Genomic DNA, 23,777 nt, shown 5'->3' on the forward strand with positions numbered 1-23,777 from the left:
ATTAAGTGCACAGTCACAGCGAAGTCCCAGGCCAGTTTGGAGCGCCCTATAACCAGCATGATGAAGATGACACATAGTAGAGAAACAAAGAGCCAAAGCAAAATGAGCGTAAGGCCGAGTGAGCTTTCAAATGATATCACCTGCCAAGAAAATATCCAGCCTAAATCGAAAGGCTGGCCAATGAGCTTGGCCATTATGGAGAAGAGAATGACAGCAGTTGCATAGTAGAAGAGTTGTAGAGTGGCGATTTGCAATACTAAGCGAGAAGGTGATGAGCTATTCGAGAAATGTTGATCGAAGCCCGCGAGAGAAGTATATTTCTTAGAGAAATCCAGCATTGGTTTGGTTCTGGGGGGATAGCTGCAACAGAAGAAACAAGAACGAAGAAGAATAAAGGAAGGAGGCCCTCCTTTCACCCATCTTAGCGTGATATTTAAGAACGTCTTTGAAATAGGTCGATCGACGTGATGAGATAAACAATTTGAGCCGCACGAGCCGGCTGTTTCATATTTTGTGATGGCAGCTAGATGATTTATGCATTTATGTGCATAAAAAACAAGCCTATCTGTGACACAGCCCTAGGGAACGCGAACGCGTAAAGAGAAAAGAAAGTCTGAGGGACTGACAATTTTGCCATCTCTTGATGTCCTTGTCTTTCTGATATTCAATTGTGATATTAATGCATTTCCCTCTTATCGGCAGCGTTGCTCATCCGGTTTCCACCAGGGAACTTCTTTCTCGATTGGAGCAGCTATATAATGAGCTTTCGTCAATGGATCAAGATTCATCTGAAGTCAAGTCCCTCAATAAAGTGAAAGATCAGTTGGTTGACCACAAATTATTACGCCACTCTAACCACGGAGTTCAGAGCTATGTTGCCTGCTGTTTATCTGATATTCTTCGACTTTATGCCCCTGATGCTCCATATAATGCAACACAACTATCGGATATATTCAAGCTATTCTTTCGTCAGTTGAAGCATCTTGCACAGACTGATAGTGGTTTCTATCATCTACACGTGTATCTTATTACACGAATGGTTGAAGTTAAAGCTGCAGTTCTTCTGACGGATCTACCTGATGCCAGTAAACTAACACAAAATCTGTTTGGCTTGGTTTACTCCCTCGTTGACCATAAACTTGATGCTGAAATTGGGACCTTATTATTAGAATTATTGACAGAGGTGATTGGAGAGTCCAGCAAATTGCCCGAGAAGGTGATGAAGTTGATACTGAATCGATTTTTGCAACACAAGAAGATGCGTCAGAATAGTAAGGGCTCTTCTTTTGGTACTATTCCCAGTTTCACCTTTACGGTACAACTCTGCAAGCTCAATTCGGACAGGATGGCACGTTTGGTGACTCTGTTCTTTAGTGAAATGGTTTTTGAGGTTGCCAGGTACGCTAAAGTGATCGAAGATGACGATACCAGTAATGAGGATGAGGTTCTGGGTGACTTCATGCAGCTTACAAAGATTCACCTGATTATCGTTGAGCTCTGGAGGTATGTTCCAGAGATTCTCGCCTCTCTCCTGGGTCTTTTGGACAACGAGTTTGAAGCTGATGATCAGCGAATTAGAGTGCTGGCCACCCAGACTGTGGGCGAGATGCTTTCCTATGCTAATTCGTCTCTTAATTTCATTAGAGAGCACCCTGAATCGTATTCTGCATGGATCAAAAAGCCCTTGGATAGATCTACATTGGTGAGAATTGCATGGATCAGAGCTACTACTGGTATTATTGAGGCTAGAACGGATATTGCTTCGGATTTGCGTGATGGTTTGCTCAAAACTTTGCTTGACTCTGATGAAAGAGTGCGATTGGTTACAGTAACCGAATTTGCCCGTCTTGACAGTGCTATATTTCTCCAACGTGCGGTCACGGATACTAGTATGGATACTTTGAAACAATTAATGAGAGAGAAGCATCCGGAGATTCGTAATGCTGCCATATCCTTACTTTCAGTTACCTTCAACAATGTGTTCGGTAAACCATTGAACTCATTGGTCGATTTTGTTCCTGATGAAATCATGAAGTTGGTGTATATCAACGATCGTGACGTTAATGCCCAAGTTGATCTGTCCCTTTTCGGTAAGATTTTTCCCTTAGATGAGGCTGATAGTATAGTGAGAGTCAATAGATTGCTCACAGTTCTTCAGAACCTTTCTGAAAAGGGTAAGAGCGCCTTTTTGGCCATAGTGAAAAGGCAGTTTCAACTTTCTACAACGTTTTCAAGGCTTATACAAACTGCAGAGGAAGATAACCTCAATGATGATAAACTTGTAAAGGCTTCTGATTGGCTCGCTGCAGAATTTCCTGAAAATTACAATGCTTCAGAATCTATCTGCAGCTTTTTCAGGTCACAAGATCGCCGTATGTTTCGTCTAATTCGCTTGGCTTTGTCGTTCACCACCGAATACGCTACTCTCCAGGACACTATCGAAGAAATCCAGTCAAAGCAGTCTTCTCCCGTGATTCATCTTCTTCTTCTCCGGAGCTGCAACTTTCTCTACAATAAGAGCAATATTTCAGAAATACTCCAAATTGGTCGCAGTACCTCTAGCAATCTTCAGTGCACGGCTATTGATGTTTTGGATAGTATATCGACGCTTGCACCCTCTGTTCTTAAAGCCAATATTAATCAGTTGACAGAAGAGTGCATTTCTGGACGTGTTTCATCGCCCTCTACACTCATTACGATCAACAACTTCATTAAAAAATTCCCTCAACTCATCACTGAGCTGTCTTTCTTTGACAGCTTGGTTCATTTGGCCATAGGAGGGACACCAGAGGAAGCCAAGTACTCTGTACGAATTTTAGCCAACTCTCGTGCTTCTTTGAAAGAATCATATTTACAGGATGTCCTAGATGGATGCTGGCCCGTTGATGAGGCCTCTGCCCTTCTGAACACACATTTATCAGCGTTAGTTGAGCTTTTTATGGTGGATATGATATTGATGGAGCCTGAAACAAAAGAACTAAGTAACTTCCTAGCTACAAGAGTTCTACTAAAAAATATGGGTGGTGTGGATGATGACATCATGTGTTCCTCAAAACTTTTCGCCTTAAGGATATTCACCAACTGGCTTAGAGCTGTTCAGCACGATTCTGAGAGCGATCTAGGTGCTGTTTCAGATCCTATTTTTAAGCTTCTCAAATCGATTATATTTAATGGAGGAGAAATCGTGTCTCAGAATGACCCCACTTATCCTACTCCTCGGCCTATCAAGGAAAAGCTTCGACTCGAAGCAGGTATTAGACTGCTCAAGCTTGCACAGTGTGCTGCCTATGATTCCAAAATGGACCAACAGACTGTAAGTGACCTCATATTTCTCATCCAGGATGAGGACGAGCAAGTGAGGGTACGGTTTGTACGTAAGCTTGTTAAAAGGCTTACTGCAAACACCATTCCTGGAAGATTTGTTCCCCTCGTTTTCTTTATAGCCCATGAGCCCAATAAAGAACTAAAAGAGGAGACTTCTACTTGGATTAGGGCTTCTTATAGCCGTCAGTTGAAACATTCACCCAATAGTCTACTGTTTGAGACTTCTTATGTTCGATTATTGCACATGATATCGCATCATCAAGAGGTTTGTGAGCTTTATACGGAGTACACAAATGCTGAAGGTGATGCAGCCGATAACTTTTTCGCAAGCCTTACTGCTTTTTGCCTTGATTATATTGTGTTCTGCCTTCAACTTATTGCCAATCAGGATAATATCTCATTGTTGTTTTATCTCACTCAAAGAATGAAGCAATATAAGAATATTGAAGCTGAGTCGTCTTCGGAAAAACTCTACTTTATGTCTGATCTCGCCCAATTGGTCATCAAACGTATTGCAGAGAACCGATTGTGGAATATATCCACGTGGCCCGGAAAATTTGCGCTTCCCTCAGATCTATACACAAAGAACAGAGACAAGGAGTCACTAAAAGACATCGTGGCTACTTCTTATATTCCTGACAAGTACTTCAAAAAGGCTGTTGAGCTGGTCAGAGTTAAATGTAGACACTTGTCATCCACAAAACGCCCGCTAGCGATTTCTTCAGCTGCAAGAAAGACACGTCGAATCTTAGAAGAAAAGAATTTAGTTTCTAAACAAGCTGTATGGCAAAATGGTCCAAAGCCTCTGCCTTCAGAACATCCAACAAGGAAAAGCGCCATTTCCAGAAGAACAGTCGATTATGAGGAGAATGAATGAATGAATAAAAGTAATTAGTTATTGCTTTAGAAACTGCATCATCTTATCTTGACCTTTCTTTTCGATCAACTTCTTCACGATCATCAACTCTCTTAGCTCTTTTTTGTCCAATTTCCCGCTCTCAATTTTATAGTCCGTATCCGCCAACGCTAACAGATGGTCGAAATTAATTTGCTTTTGCTGCTGACTAACCAAATCTTTCTTACTAAGCTGGCTAAGACTCCATAGATACTCTCTTAACCTGGGTTCGAGCTTCCCATATGCCACCAAATTCTCTTTGTTTCTTTGCTGTGTCTCGTTCACCTTCTGTATCTTAGCCCCCTTAATAAAATCGAGTATAATACCTTCTTCTTTCAATCTGTAAGTCACATTACCCAACTTCATATGTTCTGCATATTCTGACATCGGTTCTGTCAGCAGATATTTGAATCCATTTCGGGTCTTGGAATCCTGGTATTTATAAAGAGGATTCTCTTCGAACTGTTTTCTGGCTTCTTCCTCGTCATAGATGTATCTAATACCAACGGCACCTCCTTCTGGTGCATCTTCAACGTTATTGATCTCAATATTAGCATCTGCGGGAAGTGATATGCCTCTAGTGGCACTTAGTTCTATATCAGGTTGTCCTCTAAGTTTCAGTGCGGGATTTACAACGTGTTCGGCATGATTGGGACACATCCACTTCTCTCCAAGTTGTTTAACAGAGGTCAAAGGTGGATCTAGACAGTCTAAGTGCCAGCACAGCGAGCAGTAATCACATTTGATAAGTTCCCTGTTATTTAGTCCCGATCCTCCGCATTTATAACAGAAGTACGGATTTCCTTCCTTGTCGTATACTCCATGAAGAGGATCTTCCATATCCTTCACTATTTGTCTGTAAGTTTTCAGGGGTTTCAGCGAGTCATCCAAATAATCACCAAATTTATCTTGGGCGGCTCCCTCAAAGGCCTCTGAAATATCTCTAGGAAGCCTAAAAGCCGAAGGGTTGATGTACTCCAGATCATCAAGCATTCTACCAAATATTCCTACGTTTTTGCTGTGTTTCGGAGGGAAGCTTTCACTTTCCGTCAGCTGCTTTTTGAGGCAATCATTGCAAAACCATTGATCTGGAAGATGCTGGGGATCCATAGGTGGATTAAGACAATGGAAGTGGAACGATCTAGGGCAGCTTTCGCAGCAAATAAACGAGCCTGGAAGACTACAAGAAGCACAGAAGTCCTCATTATTCACAGCGGCACCATCTGCATCCGTCTCAGAAACAGGGATCTCCACCTCTGGCGTCTTTCGATTCTGTGCAAAGTTAATGTTTCCGTTTTTATGACTGCTTTTGGTGGGAGAAGCTTTTAAAATCAACTTTTTCACTCTTTTAGGTGCCGGGTGATCATATTCTTCAATATCTGAAGACTCCTCAACGTCCGTTTGCTTCGTAAGCGTTCGTAGCTCACTCGGACTGGTAATTGGCTCAGAAGACAGAGTATTAAGCCCCTTCAAGTATCTTTGCTCACGCTGACTTCTTTTTTGTTCTTCCACCACGACAGCCTCTCTTTGGTTATCAGAGAGTCGGCACTTCTTACCACCAGTTCCAAGTTCACGTTTGGCAGCTAAAGTTGGGGGTTCCTCTAAAGGTTGCCCCGTGGCACCGCCGTTAAAAGGCTTAGCTAAAGGAGGTTCTTCAAACTCTCCTTTCAACCGAGTGGATTCGCTGCCCTTGGCAGGAGGTTCACTCGATGTTCTAGACCGCAGTCGTCTCCGGGCTGCAAAACCGGCATCTTCGAATAAATTAGAAGGCATCACAAATATCGTTCTCTGTCTTTCACGAAAGAGAGAAGTGGTGAAAACAAGTAATAGATCAAACAAGAAAAAGACTAGAAGCGGATCCATTTCAAGTATTTTTCCAAATAGCGGCGCGCCGATCGACCATTATTGAAATGGAACATATATCAACAATTGTGTAGAGGATACCTGCAGACTACATCGCAACCCACGTGTTAATATTGAGCAACATGACTATCAGCATAATTCTTTTTGCTTCGATTTGATACTTCAGCTGAAAGCTCAGATTGTTCTCTGGTCATTGGATATCACCACAGAATTACTTATTGTTTCTCCTGCCTTTGAAACCTGATCTTCTGCGTGTGCACAACATTATCTTGTAACCTTTTCATCTTTAGTCTTCTTTCAATCTCTCATCTTCTTTCCATTCGGCCATCTCTTCTCTATAAGTCCCTTTAGCCGCATCAGATTTTCTGCCTAATCCGGTAATTTCTAGCGCGCTTCTGACTCACCATAACTGAAAAATAAATTTCATCATCAATTTTTTTTAGTAGTTGACATGCTACCTATTCTTACTTTCTTCCATCAATTATGCTTTTTTGTCGTCTATTTTCAACTAGTTCGGCTAGCCATCTTATCGACAAGTCCAAATTCATCCCTCATTCCGGCTTCTACCCCAAAGGCTATAAAGTGGGGGCTCTTGCTTCTGGTGTCAAGAAAGCAGGGGCTTTGGACCTTGCCATGGTTGTTTCAGAAACTGCTGCCTCTGCCGCTGCTTGTTTTACAACAAATAAGTTTAAGGCTGCTCCTGTTTTGGTTGATAAGGCCACTCTACAGGCCAATAATAATGCAGGTATTAGAGCCATCGTCGCAAACAGTGGCTGTGCTAATTCTGTCACCGGTGAAGGAGGTTTACAGGATGCTTGTAAGATGATCTCCATGGTGGATGATTCAATTGGAGTCCATAACTCTTCCAAAAATCATTCTTCGTTGGTGATGTCTACCGGGGTCATAGGCCAGAGGTTATCCATGAATAAGATCCTTCCAGCCATCAAAGAGTTGGCGCAGGGAGATCATCTAGGATCAGATCACGTGCATTGGATAACGTGCGCAAAAGGGATTATGACTACTGATACTTTTCCCAAGCTAGTTTCGAAGAGGTTTACCATGGGGGGTATAGAGTATTCTTTGGCAGGTTTGGCCAAAGGAGCAGGAATGATTTGTCCAAATATGGCTACATTGTTGGGATTTTTTGTCACTGATGCCCCAGTGGAGCCTTCTGCTTTACAAGAAATCCTTTCGCATGCTGTCAGTAAATCATTTAACTGTATTTCTGTGGATGGAGATATGTCTACAAATGATACAATTACTGCTTTGGCAAACGGTGCCGCTGGAGGAGAGTTAATCACTAAGTTACATCCTAACTACAATATTTTAGAGCATGAAGTAACTGAATTTGCCAAACAATTGGCTCAGTTAGTGGTCCATGATGGTGAAGGATCGACCAAGTTTATCACTTTGAGGATTAAGGACGCTCTCACGTATGAAGATGCTAAGAAAGTGGCTAGTTCCATATCCAATTCACCCCTTTTTAAGACGGCCATGTATGGAGAAGATGCTAATTGGGGAAGAATTCTCTGTGCTACAGGATATGCAGGTGCGGAGGTGAATCCTATGAAAACCAACGTATCTTTCATTCCTACGGATGGTTCTGAAGAGTTGAAATTGCTAGTCAATGGGGAGCCCCAGAACGTAGATGAGGATAGAGCCTCTGTATTGTTGAAGAGGGAAGAACTTGAAGTGATGGTTGATCTTGGAACAGGAGGAGGAGAGTCTTGTGAGTTCTGGACATGTGATTTAAGCCATGACTATGTCAAGATTAACGGTGATTACCGGTCATAGAATTGTCTACATACTAAGTAATATAGTGCATCCGTACACCAGATATGAGTTTTTCCGAATCTCGAAATTGACTTTCAGTTTGAATTGTTTTGACCCATTTCGACTTTCCTTTTCTTGTACAGTAGAGAGATATTTGTATTATGTTCAATGGACAGGGACAATGGGGTCCCGTGGGATCTCAGGGTAGTCCTAATTTGCAGCAGCAGCAGCAACAACGATCACAACAGGCTCAGCAACAGGCTCAGCAGCTAGCTCAGCAGCAGGGAATTAGTCAAGGACAGCAAAACCCACAACATTCCGGGAAGGCCCCACAAGCTGGTGGATCCACTAGATCTTCCTTAACACCTCAGCAGATCATTCAGGGGCTCATGCGACTCGATCCACAGCAGAGAAACACTATTATTCAGAAGAATCCTCAGATGCAGTTGTTTTTACAGCAATACGAACAGCATAGAAAACTTGCACTGCAACAGGCTCAAAGAAACAATGAAGGACGACAGAATGCTGGAAATCAGTCATCTCAGCAGTATAATTCATTCGCCAATCCTATTCAACGACGCGGACGCCCTTCTCAACAAGCTCAACTGGCTGAACAGGCCCATATACAGATGAATTCACGTCGAATGATGGCTCAGACTGCTCAAGATAGTCATGCTTCGATGGTACAGAATATTGTTACGCATGGTTCTTCTTTAGGTGCTGTTTCGCGTGGTGGCTCCGCAGGCGTCGACGCCGCAGTTGCTACACCAGATGTCTCTTCGGTGCCAGGCACTGCATCTTCTGTGGCTCCGGCGGCTTCAGGGATGGGGTCTTCGGCGGCCCCTCAACTACCACCAGCGCTTCCTCTGAAAGATGTTCATCATTGGTCACGTCTTCTCTCTCAGCATAATCGTAATGTACCGTCCTCACTTAAAATCTATGAAGAAATACTAGAAAGAGACTCTCAATTTGAAAACAGGCTTAGACAGGAGCAGAAAAAGCCGTTTGATGCAGATATGGCTCAAAGAATGGTTCGAGATTTGAAGTTCTATCAGCAAATTAGAGATTCACGGCTTAAGGCCATTAATCTACGTCCAGAACTGAATAAGGTTACCAATAGACTCTGGGGAGAAGGCTATGCGGGCTATGGTAATGGTTTTACCAACAGTCGGACGGAAATTATATTACCAGACCATCGTAAGAAGGGAAGTGTAGCTAAAGACATTTACATTTCCCCAGAAAAGATCACCGAGCAGGCTATAACGACGGAAGAGTTGGTACCCATTCGACTTGAGTTCGACCAGGATAGGGACGGATTTCAGCTGAGTGACACATTCCTATGGAATCTAAATGAGAAATGTATCTCTCTTGAAAGTTTTGCGACAACTCTTATGGCGGACTATCAGTTTCCAGTAGAAAGAGCATCACAATTCAAGGAGAAAATCGTCAGTAGTATCAAGGAACAGCTTGATGAGTATCATCCTATGATCTATAAAGAACAGGAGAGCTCCAAGTTTTCGGATCTGAGATTCCCTATATCTCTCGATATCACTATAGCGAACAATCAACTTGTAGATAGATTTGACTGGGATATCATGAATCCAGATAACGATCCGGAGGAGTTTGCAGAGGTTTTGTGTGCAGAAATGTCATTGCCAGGAGAATTTGTCACGGCAGTAGCACATTCTATAAGAGAACAATGCCAAACGTATATCCGATCATTGTTTTTAATTGGATATCGGTTTGATGGTTCCGCCGTGACAGGAGATGAGCTGAAGGAATTTGTAAAGCCAAGTTTGGATGCCCATAACATAGTGAGGCCAAGATATTTGCTTTCAGATTACACTACGTCTCTACAGGAGCTTTCGTATGACAACGTGGAGAAGCTAAAGAAGGAACGGGAGAGAGAATCGCGTAGAAAGAAAAGAGGACAGATGAGAATTGGAAGAAGGGGAGGACTGGTTCTTCCAGATCTTCACGACCTTCCTAAGACCTTCCGTACACCTGTACCTAACAGTGTTTTGCCGGGAGGTGTGGATTTGGGTCATCCCACCGATTCGTATCTCGAATATCCTATATCGATTGAGATTCCACAGCGACAGTTGAAAGCTTTGGATGAATATAAGAAGGAGCAGGCCAGATTGAAAGAACAGGAAAGACTGGAACAGTTAGAACTACACAAGAGACGCGAAATGGAAAGAGTTCAAGGACAGCAGTTGATACAGAGGGCTCGGGTTAAAATGAGACTTCCTGAAGGATTACAGAGCAAAGTTACTTACCGCAACGAGTATGAAAAGGCATTTGTGGTTAAGATTCGGTTTGTGTAGTCAATAGATAAAAATGTAGTACTTGCTTAGCTAATAATGAGTATACGAGCCAGAGAATTTGTAATTTCATTCCTTTTTTTTTTTTTAGATGGCGCGATAAAAAACAGCGGGCTCGGCTGAGGCGGAGTTGCCAGACAAGAGAGTGTTATTTCATTCAGATAAGAGGCTAACAGAATGAGTGATAGTGAGGACCAACACTTGGGAGAGCATGAAGAGCATGAAATTGAATTGGCTGATATTGACAGAGAGCAGCTAACTGGAGGACAAGAAAACAGTGTACAAAGAGACCCGGTGCTTATCGGCAATAGTAATAGTTACAATAATTGTGAAGGATCTAGTTCAGATGCGTCCTCACCACGGCAGTACAGCGTTATGGAACGATTGAAAAGCACAGCAAAACACACGATGAAATTTACATTTAACAATGCTCCTTTACTCAGGTTCTTCAACAGGTCAAACAGATACAACAGATTAGCTCAAGATGGACGAGTAATAGGCGAGTCGAACGATGGAGTGTTTAGTAATCTGGCAGCGAAGCCGACTGTTCAAGAAGTTACAGATAATGTTGAGGAACTTCCAAGCTATGACGAGGCAGTTGAAGATCCTGCACCTCCATATTGGGAGTCTAGTATAATGGCAGGTTACGAGGATGAGATTTTTGTGGATGGATTACCTGTTGGCAACCTAGTGAGTTTCTTCTGGAATATGATGGTGTCTGTGTGTTTCCAATTTGTTGGTTTTGTGATCACATATCTTTTACATACATCTCATTCGGCCAAGAATGGATCTCAAGCTGGTTTGGGTGTCACGTTGATAACATTTGGATGGACTATGCTTCCTTATAATGAAGGTGATGCTTTTTCAAAAGGTGGTAAAGGACAAAGATTTGAGCCTGCAGATCCTAGCTCTGTAGATATTGACGATTCAATGACTTTGAAGGGTTCATTGGACAATTTCGAGTCTAATCTACCTTCCACAACTGAGGCGGCAGCGGCGGCTTCTCAGGTGTCTAGCCGTTCAATGCTTTCTCAAGATTCTTTATTCTCTTACAGCTTGATTGTCATGGGTACTGTGATAATCATTAAAGCTGTGTATGACTACTACAAAGTTAGAAGAAAGGAAGGAAGATTACTAAGAGAACTGCCTGTATAATTGTGGATGCTGAATTTAAAATATATTAATGCTAAATATTCTCTTATCAGCCTAGTACAACCATCATCTTTTCATATATCGTAAACACAATACCGCCGCCAAAGAACAACCTTCCCAATCTAGGAGTTGCACCTTTCCAGAAGGCCAATAATCCCTCCTGTTTGAAGATCTTGACAAAGCAGTTGAAGGTTGATGAATACATCTTTGCCGAGTCAAGTGATTGCATTCGCGTCTTTACAGTATCTATTGGCATAGTCGTGTACACCGTGACTAGCCCAGCAAATGCACCAACTAGGAAAGTCATAGCAGAGGTAAGAGGCTGGTCTGGAGGAGTACCACTAGCCTGTTGAATGACACCCTTGATCTTACTGTAGGTACCCATTCTGACTGCTTGGTTGGCTCCCTGACGTAGAGCTACCGGAACAAAACCTTGGTAAAGTCCTTTAAAGCCAAAATCCCTCATTAGCTTCATGGTACCTCCTCTGCTCTGGTACTTCGGACATTGAGTCTGTCTGTCGTCAATCTTTGCAGTCTTAATAGCTTCGGCAGGAGTCACTGCAAAAATACTCTCCAGTAATCCGGCACCCAGACCCGCAACAATACCTCGAGGACCTGTAAGCTTACCGTCCTTATCGGCCAATACTTTCTTAATAGTATCGAAGCCCAAAAACCGAATTCCTGCTTTGGCAGTGTTGCCAATAACAAACGCAGGACACCCCACATACAAAGATCCAAGACCTTGAGTCTTGACTATCCTATAGATTAAAACCAATGGGTTTCGGGTCATCTTGGAGGACTTATCAACCAACTGCAACCTAGTTTTAGCGAATTCAAACGGATAATTCACCGTGCCTTCTACAGCACCTGCTACAGCACCAGCAGTGAATGATTTCCACCCCTTTTGCTCACGAGTAGGCGCCATCTTTACCAATAAAACCTATATTTTGTTGAAAAAAAAATACCGCTAGATCTTTCTATATATGCATAACACAAGGGGTGAAGAGTCATCCAGCTTCAATCATGAAAATGCCCCTGAAATCTCAAAATTTTCAGCGAGAAACCGAGAAAATCCATGAAATCTCAGCTTCTATTTATTCACTCGTTCAATTCATCAAAAATGGCATCATCGATCTCGTCTTCATCCAGATCAGATGAATCCGCGCTCTCCTTTTTTGTTTCTATCTTCTCGTTCGTAACCTTTTCAGTATTCTCACCAGTAATCTTGTCCATCGTATTATCCTTTTCTGCTGGCCCGTCTGCCTCATCGTCAGTTTCAAAAGCTTCAAATTCATCTTCGTCGATATCTTCATCTTCGTCCTCATCTTCCTCTTCTTCTTCTTCTTCGGCTTGTCTCTTTCTGAGCTGTGCGTAATACGCTGTGAGCGCATCCATCTCCTCTGTAGTAGCCGAGCCTTCCTCTAAAAGAGATACCTCGGAACCACCAGTAGCCGGAGGTTGCTCCGTCTTGATCTCCATTTTTGTGCTATTAGAAGTGCTGTCAGTATCCGAGTTGAGAAGGTTGGAATCAACACTGGTTGGTGTCTCTACAGGCTGTGGCGTCCCTGTAAGTTGTGGAGATTCCAAAGCTTGTAGTGATGGCTTTATCTCTTCCGAGTGTTCCATCTTGACATCTTTGTCCCTATTGGCCTCATTGACATCATTGGCCTTGTCAGTTGCGTTAACCTCATCAGCCGCTTCATTTCCTCCATTGACCCCAATGGATGAGTCCAGTTTCTCAACAACCTGTTCAGCAGCTGTAAACTCCACAGAATTAGCAGACTCCTCTCTATTAACTCCCAAACTTCCCTGACCCACAGCACTCTCTCTATGCCACGAAGGCATCGCATTCTGCCGTAACTTAACATTTCTCTGCTCTCTTTTCCGTCTTGCTCTAACCAACTCTTCATCGTCAGCCGTAATAGACACGTGAACTGTGGCTTGCGACCTTCTGGCAGCATCTTCCGTATCTTTATCGTTGGCTCCCTTCTTTCTTCTCGTATTAATGCGGTTAGAAATCGTGTACAAGGCAATGGATGTAGACGTGGCAGGTACTGCTTTAATAAGAGAACTCTCAAAGTTATTGTCCTCAACTTTCATCGAGTCAATCTTCTTCAATGATTCAATGATAGGCTCTAATTGCCCCATCAATCTCTCTAACTTCTCCTGACCCTTCTGCGCCTCCAATCCAGAATCATCCTCAATCAATGTATCTCCACAGACACTGCACTCAAAGCACATTCTATCCTCACTAAGTAAAGATGGAACGTCCAATAAAGAGTATTTGGCATGGCATGTAGGACACACGTATCCCTGAGGATCATTAAACTGACCTATATCGTCCTTAACCTGCTTAACAAGGCAATGAATCTTCCACTTGATCGAATCAATAGCTTCCAAATAATGAACATAATAGTAAGTTCTAGACATCCATCTATAATTCTGCTGTTGGTTTGTGGCACTGGTACCATTCGGTCCATTAGGATTCGAACTTAATTCGCTGTTTCGGTTGTTGTAATACTGAGAGTAATACCCTCCAGTTTGGTTTGCCGCTTCCTCCTTTTGTGTATAAGCAATAATAAGACGATCTTCTACGAGTCGATTGCAAAATGACCGAAATACCTTTTTGTGCATGCAAGTAAGCTTAAGCAGATCATCTTCGTAGAGAACAGAATGGAAAATGAGAGCCTCCACTATAAGCACGCACTGGTGCGGGTAAAAGGATCGTACCACCAACCTTAAAAGGTGGTAGACCTCTTTCTCTACTGCTTTTCTGTGAGCGTCCATGGGGTTGTGAGAGATTGAGAAGAAGAACGTGTCAACAGGACGAAGAGTATGAACAAAAGAGATGAAGAAAATGAAGTCCAAGTGGATCTTTGGTGTAGGGATGTATATTTTTTTAACATCACCGATGGGTCGGCCCACTTTGTGTGTATCAATCAGACTACCCCCACATCCCATCGGAAGTTCTACCATTCCCCCGCTTAAAAAAACAGGAGAGGCACATAAAAAAATTTTACGGCCGTATGATTGTTAGGTGACATTCATATTGAGTAAATTATTACATAACAGGCCAGTCTTGATTTCGGGGCATTCTTGCTCTAAAGGTTGACACACTTCTTTTCTGAAAGCATAAACTTCTAATCATCCATGGTGTCTGAAAAGCAGCAGCCGCCTGAGGATCTCGACTTTCTCACCTATTCGTCCGTCCCGTCTGGGAAGTCCGAGGGTAAGACCCATTTTATCATAGTTGGAGCAGGCATTATAGGTGTCTGTATTGCGTATTATATTACGCACCATCCAAAATTCGATTCCAAAAAACAATACATTACTATTTTAGAGAGCAAAAGAGTTGCAGGTGGCGCTTCGGGTAAGGCTGGTGGTCTCTTAGCCCTGTGGGCTTTCCCCCAGCAAATTGTTCCTTTAAGTTTCAAGCTCCACCAGGACTTGGCTAAGGAGTATAATGGAGAAAAGGAGTGGGGCTATCGTAGGTTGACGACTATTAGTATTGAGGGTGATATTAGTGCCAAAGGGGTTGCCAAGGCGGCGGCCGAGGCTGGCAAACAGACCGAGAATAGTCACGTGACCTCCTCTCGTCCAGCACCATCTCGTGGTTTGTCTCTTGCTAACAAAAAGAACTTAGACGAGGTGGAATCCAAGTCTAACTCTACTGATATACCAGGAACTTTAACATGGATCAACTCTGGTGTCATTAAAGAATGGAGTATGTTAGGAGATGAAACGACTACCGCTCAGGTTCATCCGTATCAATTTACCACGTTCTTGCTTCAAAAATGTCTGGAAACAGGTAGCGTCGAGCTAATTATAGGAAAGGCAGAAGATATTATTATGGATGAGGACTCTGGGGAATGTGAAGGTGTCATCTACAGACCTTCTAGTGCAAGGGCAGAGTACGATGACTCGTCCAATGAGAAGGTAGAACTTCTGGGAGATAAGGTGATAATGTCAATTGGTCCATGGACCAGTAAGATTCTTCCTGACTGTCCTATATCCGGTTTAAGAGCTCATTCCATCCTCATAAAACCTCAACAAATGTCTGAAATCACTCCTCATGCTGTGTTTACAGAGTTGAGTCTGGGTGAACACAAGTTTGTCAGTCCGGAAATATATTCTCGTAAAGACGAAGTCTACGTTTGTGGAGAAGGCGATTCCAGCGTTCTTATTCCCGACACTACCGATGATGTGGAAGTTGTTACCGAGAAATGCGATCAGTTATTTAACTACGTGTCTCAAATCAGTAGTAATTTGGCTCATGGTCATGTGATGAAACGTCAGGCCTGCTATCTACCTGTTTTGGACATTCCTTCTTCTTCTGGTCCTTTAATCGGAGAAACTAATGTGGCAAACTTGATTTTGGCATCAGGTCATTCTTGCTGGGGTATCAATAATGCTCCTGCCACAGGTCTATTGGTTAGCGAGATTTTATTGGACGGAGAGGCCAAGAGCTGCGATATCAGTGCCTTGAATCCTTCGTTATATTTTGATGCTTCTTTGGTTTATGATGATGATGATGATGACGACATTGATGACGACGATGCTGATGATGATAATCACACTAATGATCAAGATGATGGTGATGAAAGTGACGATGAAGACGATACTGACTATAAGGAAAGTACAGAAGAGGATGAAGATGAACACACCTTTCTATGACACTTAAAAAGCCGGGCTGTCGGTAGCTGGTACCATATCTGGCCGCTTTATATCTTTCCTATTCTTGCATAATGCGTTCAGTTACATGTCTATCTTTTTTTATGTAGTTGCTGATGTAATCAACAATAACGAACAGGGAAGAAAAAAAATTGTTTCATTTCTGTTCCATCCGAGTTTGCCCTTCCTTCTTCTTCTCTCTCCAAGTATTGCATAATATGTGGAGGCTTGTTCAAACGGGCTTATCCGTTGTAGCAGGTACTGCGGAACCTGAATACGGTCCGGATTCTATTCGTCCAGTTGGTTCGGACTTGAAAGAGGGAGAAAAGTGCTATTCGGATCTAACAAGAGAGGAAATGCACTTCCGGGCTCCAGAATACACCAACGTAGAAACACAGGTGTTTTATTTCGAAGACGAGATTTGGTCTGGTTTTGCTCAGATCATTCATTCCAATATGGTTGGGTTGCACACGACTGCACAGTTTACGTTCAAGATTTTCAAAAAGGAAGAACCTGAGAAATACGTTTGGACTTCGACCCATTTGAACAATTTTCATATAGACAATGGCACTGATTTCTTTGCCGATGATTTGAGTATCGTTTTAAGTGAGGATGGTACCACGTACACGATCAATTCCAGCGTGAACCTGCGGTCTGAGGTGATTGATTTGAAACTTGTTCACATCGGTCAAGGTATCAAGTTTGGCAAGGATGGAACAACGTACTATGGGTTAGATCCAGAGAATCCTTGGGGTTCTATGAGACATATTTTTTGGCCAAGATGTCATGTGAGTGGTGAAATCGTTACTAGAGAATATAGACAGCCGGAATTGGATGAACAGTCAGAATCCGGTGAATATTTGGAGCTTGATTCCACAGATGCCAAGCTTCTGATTAAAGAGGAATCAGCTAAGCTTACGGATGCATTAGGAATGTATGTGATGGCTTTGCAAGGTATGAAACCTCAGCACGCAGCAGCTTCGTGGGATTTCCTCAATTATCAGTCTCCCGAGTATTCTGTTGTTTTAATGGAGTTCACCACTCCTCCTTCGTATAATAGAACTACGGTAAGTACGGCCATGATAGTGGATAAGGAGGGTAAAGTGGTTCTGTGTTCTTTGGATAACAAGACAGAGCATTTGGACACTTTCAAAGATGAATACTGCGGATGGATGGTTCCTCGGAAGGTTTCCTACACTTTGAAGGGAGTCGATGAAGACGGTGTAGAGACAGTGGCAGTTATATCTGCTGATTTAAAAAGAATGTCCGAAAGAGTGGATGTCATGAGCGAAATCCCCCAGTTTGTCAAGAATATTGTTTCTGCTGCCGCAGGAACTAAGCCATTTATCTATCAGTTCAGTAACACAATGAATTTGCTAGTTAAAGTGAACGGAGAGCAGGTGATTAATGAAGATGGTTACGGTTATAGTGAGACCACCTTTATCAGTGAGATTTAGACTGCAAAATCTCTTAATGTTTGATGCTATAATACTAATATAATACGAGTTAATTTGCTGATGTAATTGCTGATGTAATTGCTAATCTAATCTTAATCTAATCGCTAATGCGATCTTTAATTGAATTTCCTTCGCCTCCTTATCGGAGTTGCTTTCAGGCTTAGTATCCATATATCAAATCAAACCTTTGTTATTTATGTCTTTTCAGCTTCCTCACCTAAGCGTACAAAGAAACGGTTTGGTTTTGAGCCAATTACAGTCTTCCAACTCATATCGGGGGTCTATAGGATCTGCATCTTGTGTAGAGGAGCCGCATGCAAGCCAAGGTGACGAAGCTTATGACTTGCTCTTGTCTCCTCAGGCATTATCTAGTGAAGAAAGTGAATGGGTTTTGTTTGGGGCACAACCTGAGCAAAATCAGCAATGCTCAGAGATCCTTAGTTTCGATGACGAGTCTATAGTGGATCATTTGGACGATTTCACCGAATTCAGAGACCAGCAGGATATAAAAGAGCGTCGTAATATAACAAACGAACGAATTGAACGATGGCGAAGAGATCAGGTCAATGTGCTGGTGTCAGAGCTGGTTCAAGCAGATAGTGGGCGAATGCGTGATTCTGAAGCACGTGATTTGATCAAGACGTGGACTTTTGCTGAGCGAGGTGTTAATAGGATTGGCATTTGCACTTCAATCGACAAGTATTATGGGGATTGTATAATACGAGGTTACGGAGAGGACGATATAATAGTGATCAAGCAGGTTTTGAGTGATTTTTCCCAGTACTTGAAATGCAGTATTAAAGAACGAAGACGATCATCAGTTGAGTCACGTGCTGCATTATCCTGTGCTTCAATGAGTAGCTCTAAAATGATGAACAACCCATGTCTTGACAAGTACATTCCGATGTTTTTGAGGAACCTTATAGAGAAGAAATCTGTGGAGAAGTTTTGGGATGAGGGTAGTTTAGTTACATCGGAGAGTATTGTGGGTTATTAGGTAAGTGACTACTGAGGGTAACCTAAGGATTAGGTATATATAATTAGGATTAAAGAACTAACTGTTTCAATTTTTCCAGTGCTAAAAGGACAGTATTAACGACAGAAAGTAAAGAAGCGACGCAGATTACGTTGAAGTCATCACACCTGTCGGCCAGATAAATGGTAATGTATGATTCAAAAATACCCAAAGCAAAGAATATAGGATACCTAGCTCAAGCCTCAAGAAAGCCGAAATCGATCACTTGCCAGAACTTCCCCCAGTATGAGGAAATCAAAACCGACTTAGCATCGAGTGCTTTCTTATATCAACAACGAAGATGCACCCAAAATCCATTGGGATCATAAAATGAAGCCTAAGGCACTAATGCCAGCAGCCTCTGTCAATAGTGCTTCGTTCTCACTGACTTGTATTGGTGTCTATTGGCTAACATATCATGCACTAATAATTCTGTAAAAGACTTACAATATATAGCCCTACTCCATTTGAACATCGTCCGCATTCTTTGCGTTTGCCGCCTTCTCTGGGTTCGCCACATTGTTCCCGACACTAGGCTCGTTCATATCTAAATCCATGTAATCGATACTTTTACTCCGCTCATACTCATCAATCTGGTCCAGAAGAACCTCTCGGCTATCTGTAAATTCATCCATGATACTCCCGATTTCTGTATCATAGTCGCTGTTTACATAGTTGTTCAAGAATGCGCTTCTGCGCATTAGCTGGTCAAATTGTGTCAATACTTTACGAAGAACCGGTAATGAAGCAGTTGAATTTGCTAGCATCAAACAGTGAACAATCTCGTCGGTTGATAGTGAATCATTGGTTTGAGATAGTACTACTTGAGAGGCGGTGCACCAAGGTGCAAAGTTCACTCTTTCTCTTACTTTGTCTTTTGCCTTCTCAATCGAGTCCGACTGCATAGTTAGTGCATTTTCTGACCCAAAGAGTACCTCAAGTAATGAGAAGGACACTTCGTTGGGTTCATTATAACCACACATTCGAAGTTTCCTGTCCAAAACTTCTAGTAGAACGTCGTATGCTGTGTTTCCTCGAAACACGTTTGCCAAAGGAGTGAAGCTAGGAATTAGAAAGTGCAATTCAGGTGTCGGGATAAGTGCGGAGAGAATACTTGTCAGACTGGAACACATACTAAGAGGAAATCTGATAGAACTAGTAGCTCCACACATCACTTTTGAAATTAGACTGTTGGTGTCTGAGTAGGATGGGCTCAAAACGCGTAAATTCTTTGAGACTATGTTCGTCAAGGAACTATTGTCTACAATAATGTTGGCATCTGAATTTTGAATCAACCGTTTTAGAGTGAGAACCGTATTGTATGGCTCTACAACAACCTCTGATGCGCCAAAGACTGAGTATGTTTGAACTAACTTCTTTGAAAATCGATCGCTTAGCTCTTCAAGAAGCAGTGAACCAAATCCAGAGCCGGTACCTCCTGCAACAGAGTGTACCAGTTGGAATCCTTCAAAGTTGTCACAGCTATCAATTTCTCTGTTAATCATGTCCATAATCTCCTCCTTATTTCGGACAGCATTCATATATCCCTCGGCCCATCTATTTGCGGCGCCTCCTCCTTCTGATGCCACATATATATCTTTGGGATCAAAGAATCTGTCGTTAGTCTGCTGTCTAATACTATGTATCACTCGTGGCTCCAGATCGATAAGTATGGCACGTGGAGTATATCTTCCAGTGCTACTGCTCCTAAAAAAAACACCAGGGCAATCATTAAACGTCAAATTCTCCTTATTGGGTTCTCCATCCATCTGAATCTTGTGTTCTTCACACATCTGCTGCCAAAACTGTTGGCCAACCTGATTACCGCATTGGCCTGAAGTTTGTTAGTAAACTAAAAAAATTGGTGGCATATCACTCATATTTGATACTTACCAGCTTGAATCGTAATTATTTCACCGGGCATTGACAAAGAAAAAGGACTAAAAGACGAACAAAGAGACAAACAACGTATATGTAAATACACGTAAATATGTATTTCCGTTGAATCTTATTTCTTTTTGTCATCGCGATTTTTCACCGATCCATTTTGAAGCTGAAGCCTTGGAAAAAAACCATCATCCATTTATCTTGTTCACACCATTCTTTTCATTATTTTGGTGGCCACCTGTCTTGGAATGTTCTTTTTTTTTGTCTGCTTACTCTTCTGCTTACCTTCTTTGGCAGTGAAGGATTTTTTATTTAAAAAATGCGATCAATCTGGCTTTTGTCATAGAAATAGACATTATGCCTCTCAGATTTCTCAGCAAGGCTCTAACTATCATTCAAGGTACTCAATTGATTTACAGAGTTTTCAAATAGATGATCATTTGGGTAAGGTGAATGCTGTATTACTCAAAGAGCTCAATGACGGTACCTATATTGATCTAGCTCTCAATATATCTGTTATAACTGACTACTCTCTTCGTGTGCAGGTTGATGAGATCGATCGACAGCTTTCAATTGCCGGAAATATCACTTCCCCTGTCACTGAAACACGATATAATGAAACCAGTTACTGGGCATTTAAGGAAAGCCCTCAAAACATTGCATTCAAGCACTCTTTGCAGAGTGATATGCTTTCTTTACAGTATGGACATGATAATGATCATCAATATAAAGCTGAAATATTTCTTTATCCATTTAAGATCAATTTGTTTTACAGAAATGTGCTTCAATTGGTTCTTAATGAAGGTAACTTACTCAATGTGGAGCATTATAGATCCCGCAAAAGTGAGGAAAAAGAGGATTCTAGAGATGTTTTACCTGAAGAATCTACATTTGACGCTTACAATGACGAGTTTAAGGACTCTAAAGGAGACACTTTACCCTTCGGACCAGAATCTGTTGCTGCAGATATTGATTTGATAGGTTTTTCTCATGTTTATGGTATTCCTGAGCATGCAGATTCGCTTTCTTTAAAGGATACATCTGATACAGAGCCTTACAGATTGTTCAATGTCGACATCTTTGAGTATCCTGTTCAATCAAAATATCCGATGTACGGATCGATTCCGTTTATGGTGGGTGTTAAACCTGAAGCCAGTGTTGGTATTTTCTGGGTCAACAGTGCAGATACTTATGTCGATATAACGAAAACTGCACTTTCATATGTAGACGATAAGGCGATTGATCCGATTGAAGGAGTAGATTTTTCTTCTGTTTCGACTCATTGGATGTCCGAGAATGGAATTCTGGACGTGATACTTATAGCCAAAGACACTCCTAGTGAGGTCAGTTCATGCTATGGTGCTCTCACCGGTTATGTGGAGCTGCCTAATATTTTCTCCTTAGGTTATCATCAATCCCGATGGAACTACAATGATGAAAAGGACGTTTTAAGTGTAGCAAACTCATTTGATGAGCATGAAATTCCATGCGATGCCATCTGGTTGGATATTGATTATGCCGATGGTAAGAAATATTTCACATGGAAACCGGATATGTTTCCTGAACCTGAAAGAATGGAAGCCAAGTTGAATGAAACCGGTAAAAAGTTAGTTGTCATTGTGGATCCTCACTTTAAGACAGGCTATGAGATAAGTGACCAATTAATGAAAAGGGGTATAGCCATACGCAATTCTGATGGCAAAGATGCATACAAGGGACACTGTTGGCCTGGAGAATCTGTTTGGATCGATACCCTTAATCCAAATTCCCAAGAATACTGGGAAGAGCTATTTAGTAACGGCTCCAATCTTCTAGGATACTCAACGAATGTTCATTTGTGGAACGACATGAACGAGCCATCGATTTTCAATGGTCCGGAAACGAGTGCCCCAAAGGATTTGCTTCACTATGGCAACTGGGAGCATCGTTCTGTGCATAATTTATTTGGTTTGACCTACCATGAAGCTACCTATCGCTCTTTGGTGGCACGAAATCCCTCTATTCGTCCATTTGTTCTTACTAGGTCATTTTTTGCTGGCTCGCAGCGAACCTGTGCCATGTGGACCGGGGATAACATTGCCAAATGGGAGTACTTGAGAGAGTCTATACGCATGTGTCTCACCATGAATGTTGCCGGCTTCCCTTTTGCAGGAGCAGACGTAGGGGGCTTTTTCCACAATCCAGACTCGGAACTACTAGTCAGATGGTATCAAACTGGTATATGGTATCCATTTTTTCGAGCTCATTCTCATATTGACTCAAGACGAAGAGAGCCTTACCTTATTGAACAACCTTATCAGAGTTATATCAGGGAGGCATTGTTGCTTCGTTATAAATTGATGCCGTTGTTGTACACGCAATTTCGCAAGAGCTATAAGAGCGGAATGCCTATTTTAAAGCCACTTTTCTACGATAGACCAGAAAATCCCGGTACGTATAGCATTGATGACGAGTTCTTCCTGGAAAATTTACTAGTCAAGCCAATCATGGCTCAGAATCAAACAAGTGTCAGCATGTATTTGCCTGATGACCGGAAATACTATAACTTTTTCAATTTCACAGAAACGTTACAGGGGGAGGGATACCACGATGGAATTCGGGCGGCATTAAACGAGGTTCCTGTGTATCTAAGAGAAGGATCAATGATTCCAACCAAAGAAAGATACAGGCGCTCGGCCAAGTTGATGACTTACGATCCTTATACATTATACTTTGCTACGGATGAAAACGGCAACGCAAAAGGACAATTGTATGTTGACGATGGTGAAAGCTTTGGTTACCGAGACAATGGTGACTACTTAGAATTAGAAATGAGCGTTGAGAGGGGCAGTAGGATCCAGAGTAAGGTTGTAGGTGGAAGTGGAAATGGATTGTTTACGAGTACTTTAGACAGCGTTAGAGTGGAAAGAATCATTCTCATTAATTGCAACGCAACAGGAAATAGCGTCACTGTACAACAAGGAGAACAGCGATGGGCTGTAGATTTGATTGAAGAGAATGGTTACAATATTATTCGAAATCCGGCCGTGTCCATCAACAAGGACTGGGCTATTACACTCTGAATGTGGGATATTATTGTATGTGTGACTGGGTGTAGCATTACCGCATATCATATTGACAAGTTTCCTTCTAGTGGCAAGCGCAGGACTCCCGGCCCCTGGACTATCAGGGTATTGTCAGAGTGGTGGATCTTCGCAGGTTTATGGGTTCTCTATTGGCATATCCCGGATTTGCAAAGATAAGAGAAACGTATTTATCACACGGAATGTGGACTTTGGCAAGAACTTGGCTATCGCTACGCTTGGGACCTTTATTTAGATCAGAATACCCGAATCTCCGAACATTGAGGAATTTGGTAACTTCAGGTCCGAGAAAGAGGACGGAGATATCTTTATGTCTTGATGATTATATAAGAA

General features: G+C 42.2%; 11 protein-coding genes across 11 annotated transcripts; 7 read left to right on the forward strand and 4 right to left on the reverse strand.

Moving 5' to 3' along the window:
* Window positions 1–679: 679 nt before the first annotated feature.
* Window positions 680–4,201, forward strand: FOA43_001043 (uncharacterized protein; the record flags this gene model as incomplete). Its single annotated transcript, XM_038921367.1, has 1 exon — window positions 680–4,201. One exon carries the CDS (start codon window positions 680–682, stop codon window positions 4,199–4,201), a length of 3,522 nt encoding a protein of 1,173 aa, XP_038777295.1.
* Window positions 4,202–4,219: 18 nt separating this feature from the next.
* Window positions 4,220–6,082, reverse strand: FOA43_001044 (uncharacterized protein; the record flags this gene model as incomplete). The annotated part of the gene is made up of 1 exon (XM_038921368.1): window positions 4,220–6,082. One exon carries the CDS (start codon window positions 6,080–6,082, stop codon window positions 4,220–4,222), a length of 1,863 nt encoding a protein of 620 aa, XP_038777296.1.
* Window positions 6,083–6,565: 483 nt separating this feature from the next.
* FOA43_001045 (uncharacterized protein) lies at window positions 6,566–7,876 on the forward strand (the record flags this gene model as incomplete). Its single annotated transcript, XM_038921369.1, has 1 exon — window positions 6,566–7,876. One exon carries the CDS (start codon window positions 6,566–6,568, stop codon window positions 7,874–7,876), a length of 1,311 nt encoding a protein of 436 aa, XP_038777297.1.
* A 140-nt stretch (window positions 7,877–8,016) lies between these two features.
* FOA43_001046 (uncharacterized protein) lies at window positions 8,017–10,182 on the forward strand (the record flags this gene model as incomplete). The annotated part of the gene is made up of 1 exon (XM_038921370.1): window positions 8,017–10,182. One exon carries the CDS (start codon window positions 8,017–8,019, stop codon window positions 10,180–10,182), a length of 2,166 nt encoding a protein of 721 aa, XP_038777298.1.
* A 174-nt stretch (window positions 10,183–10,356) lies between these two features.
* Window positions 10,357–11,334, forward strand: FOA43_001047 (uncharacterized protein; the record flags this gene model as incomplete). The annotated part of the gene is made up of 1 exon (XM_038921371.1): window positions 10,357–11,334. One exon carries the CDS (start codon window positions 10,357–10,359, stop codon window positions 11,332–11,334), a length of 978 nt encoding a protein of 325 aa, XP_038777299.1.
* A 46-nt stretch (window positions 11,335–11,380) lies between these two features.
* On the reverse strand, window positions 11,381–12,256 carry CTP1 (CtIP- endonuclease; the record flags this gene model as incomplete). The annotated part of the gene is made up of 1 exon (XM_038921372.1): window positions 11,381–12,256. One exon carries the CDS (start codon window positions 12,254–12,256, stop codon window positions 11,381–11,383), a length of 876 nt encoding a protein of 291 aa, XP_038777300.1.
* Window positions 12,257–12,429: 173 nt separating this feature from the next.
* On the reverse strand, window positions 12,430–14,118 carry FOA43_001049 (uncharacterized protein; the record flags this gene model as incomplete). The annotated part of the gene is made up of 1 exon (XM_038921373.1): window positions 12,430–14,118. One exon carries the CDS (start codon window positions 14,116–14,118, stop codon window positions 12,430–12,432), a length of 1,689 nt encoding a protein of 562 aa, XP_038777301.1.
* Window positions 14,119–14,481: 363 nt separating this feature from the next.
* FOA43_001050 (uncharacterized protein) lies at window positions 14,482–16,005 on the forward strand (the record flags this gene model as incomplete). Its single annotated transcript, XM_038921374.1, has 1 exon — window positions 14,482–16,005. The coding sequence occupies one exon, from the start codon at window positions 14,482–14,484 to the stop codon at window positions 16,003–16,005; it is 1,524 nt and encodes a 507-aa protein (XP_038777302.1).
* Window positions 16,006–16,220: 215 nt separating this feature from the next.
* On the forward strand, window positions 16,221–18,456 carry FOA43_001051 (uncharacterized protein; the record flags this gene model as incomplete). Its single annotated transcript, XM_038921375.1, has 2 exons — window positions 16,221–17,448; window positions 17,747–18,456. The coding sequence occupies 2 exons, from the start codon at window positions 16,221–16,223 to the stop codon at window positions 18,454–18,456; spliced, it is 1,938 nt and encodes a 645-aa protein (XP_038777303.1).
* Window positions 18,457–18,932: 476 nt separating this feature from the next.
* FOA43_001052 (uncharacterized protein) lies at window positions 18,933–20,398 on the reverse strand (the record flags this gene model as incomplete). Its single annotated transcript, XM_038921376.1, has 2 exons — window positions 18,933–20,308; window positions 20,368–20,398. The coding sequence occupies 2 exons, from the start codon at window positions 20,396–20,398 to the stop codon at window positions 18,933–18,935; spliced, it is 1,407 nt and encodes a 468-aa protein (XP_038777304.1).
* A 320-nt stretch (window positions 20,399–20,718) lies between these two features.
* FOA43_001053 (uncharacterized protein) lies at window positions 20,719–23,423 on the forward strand (the record flags this gene model as incomplete). Its single annotated transcript, XM_038921377.1, has 2 exons — window positions 20,719–20,761; window positions 20,794–23,423. 2 exons carry the CDS (start codon window positions 20,719–20,721, stop codon window positions 23,421–23,423), a joined length of 2,673 nt encoding a protein of 890 aa, XP_038777305.1.
* Between the last annotated feature and the right edge of the window lie 354 nt (window positions 23,424–23,777).

This window comes from Brettanomyces nanus, chromosome 1 (genome assembly GCF_011074865.1).
Source record: "Brettanomyces nanus chromosome 1, complete sequence".
In the NCBI taxonomy this organism is placed as follows: domain Eukaryota; kingdom Fungi; phylum Ascomycota; class Pichiomycetes; order Pichiales; family Pichiaceae; genus Brettanomyces; species Brettanomyces nanus.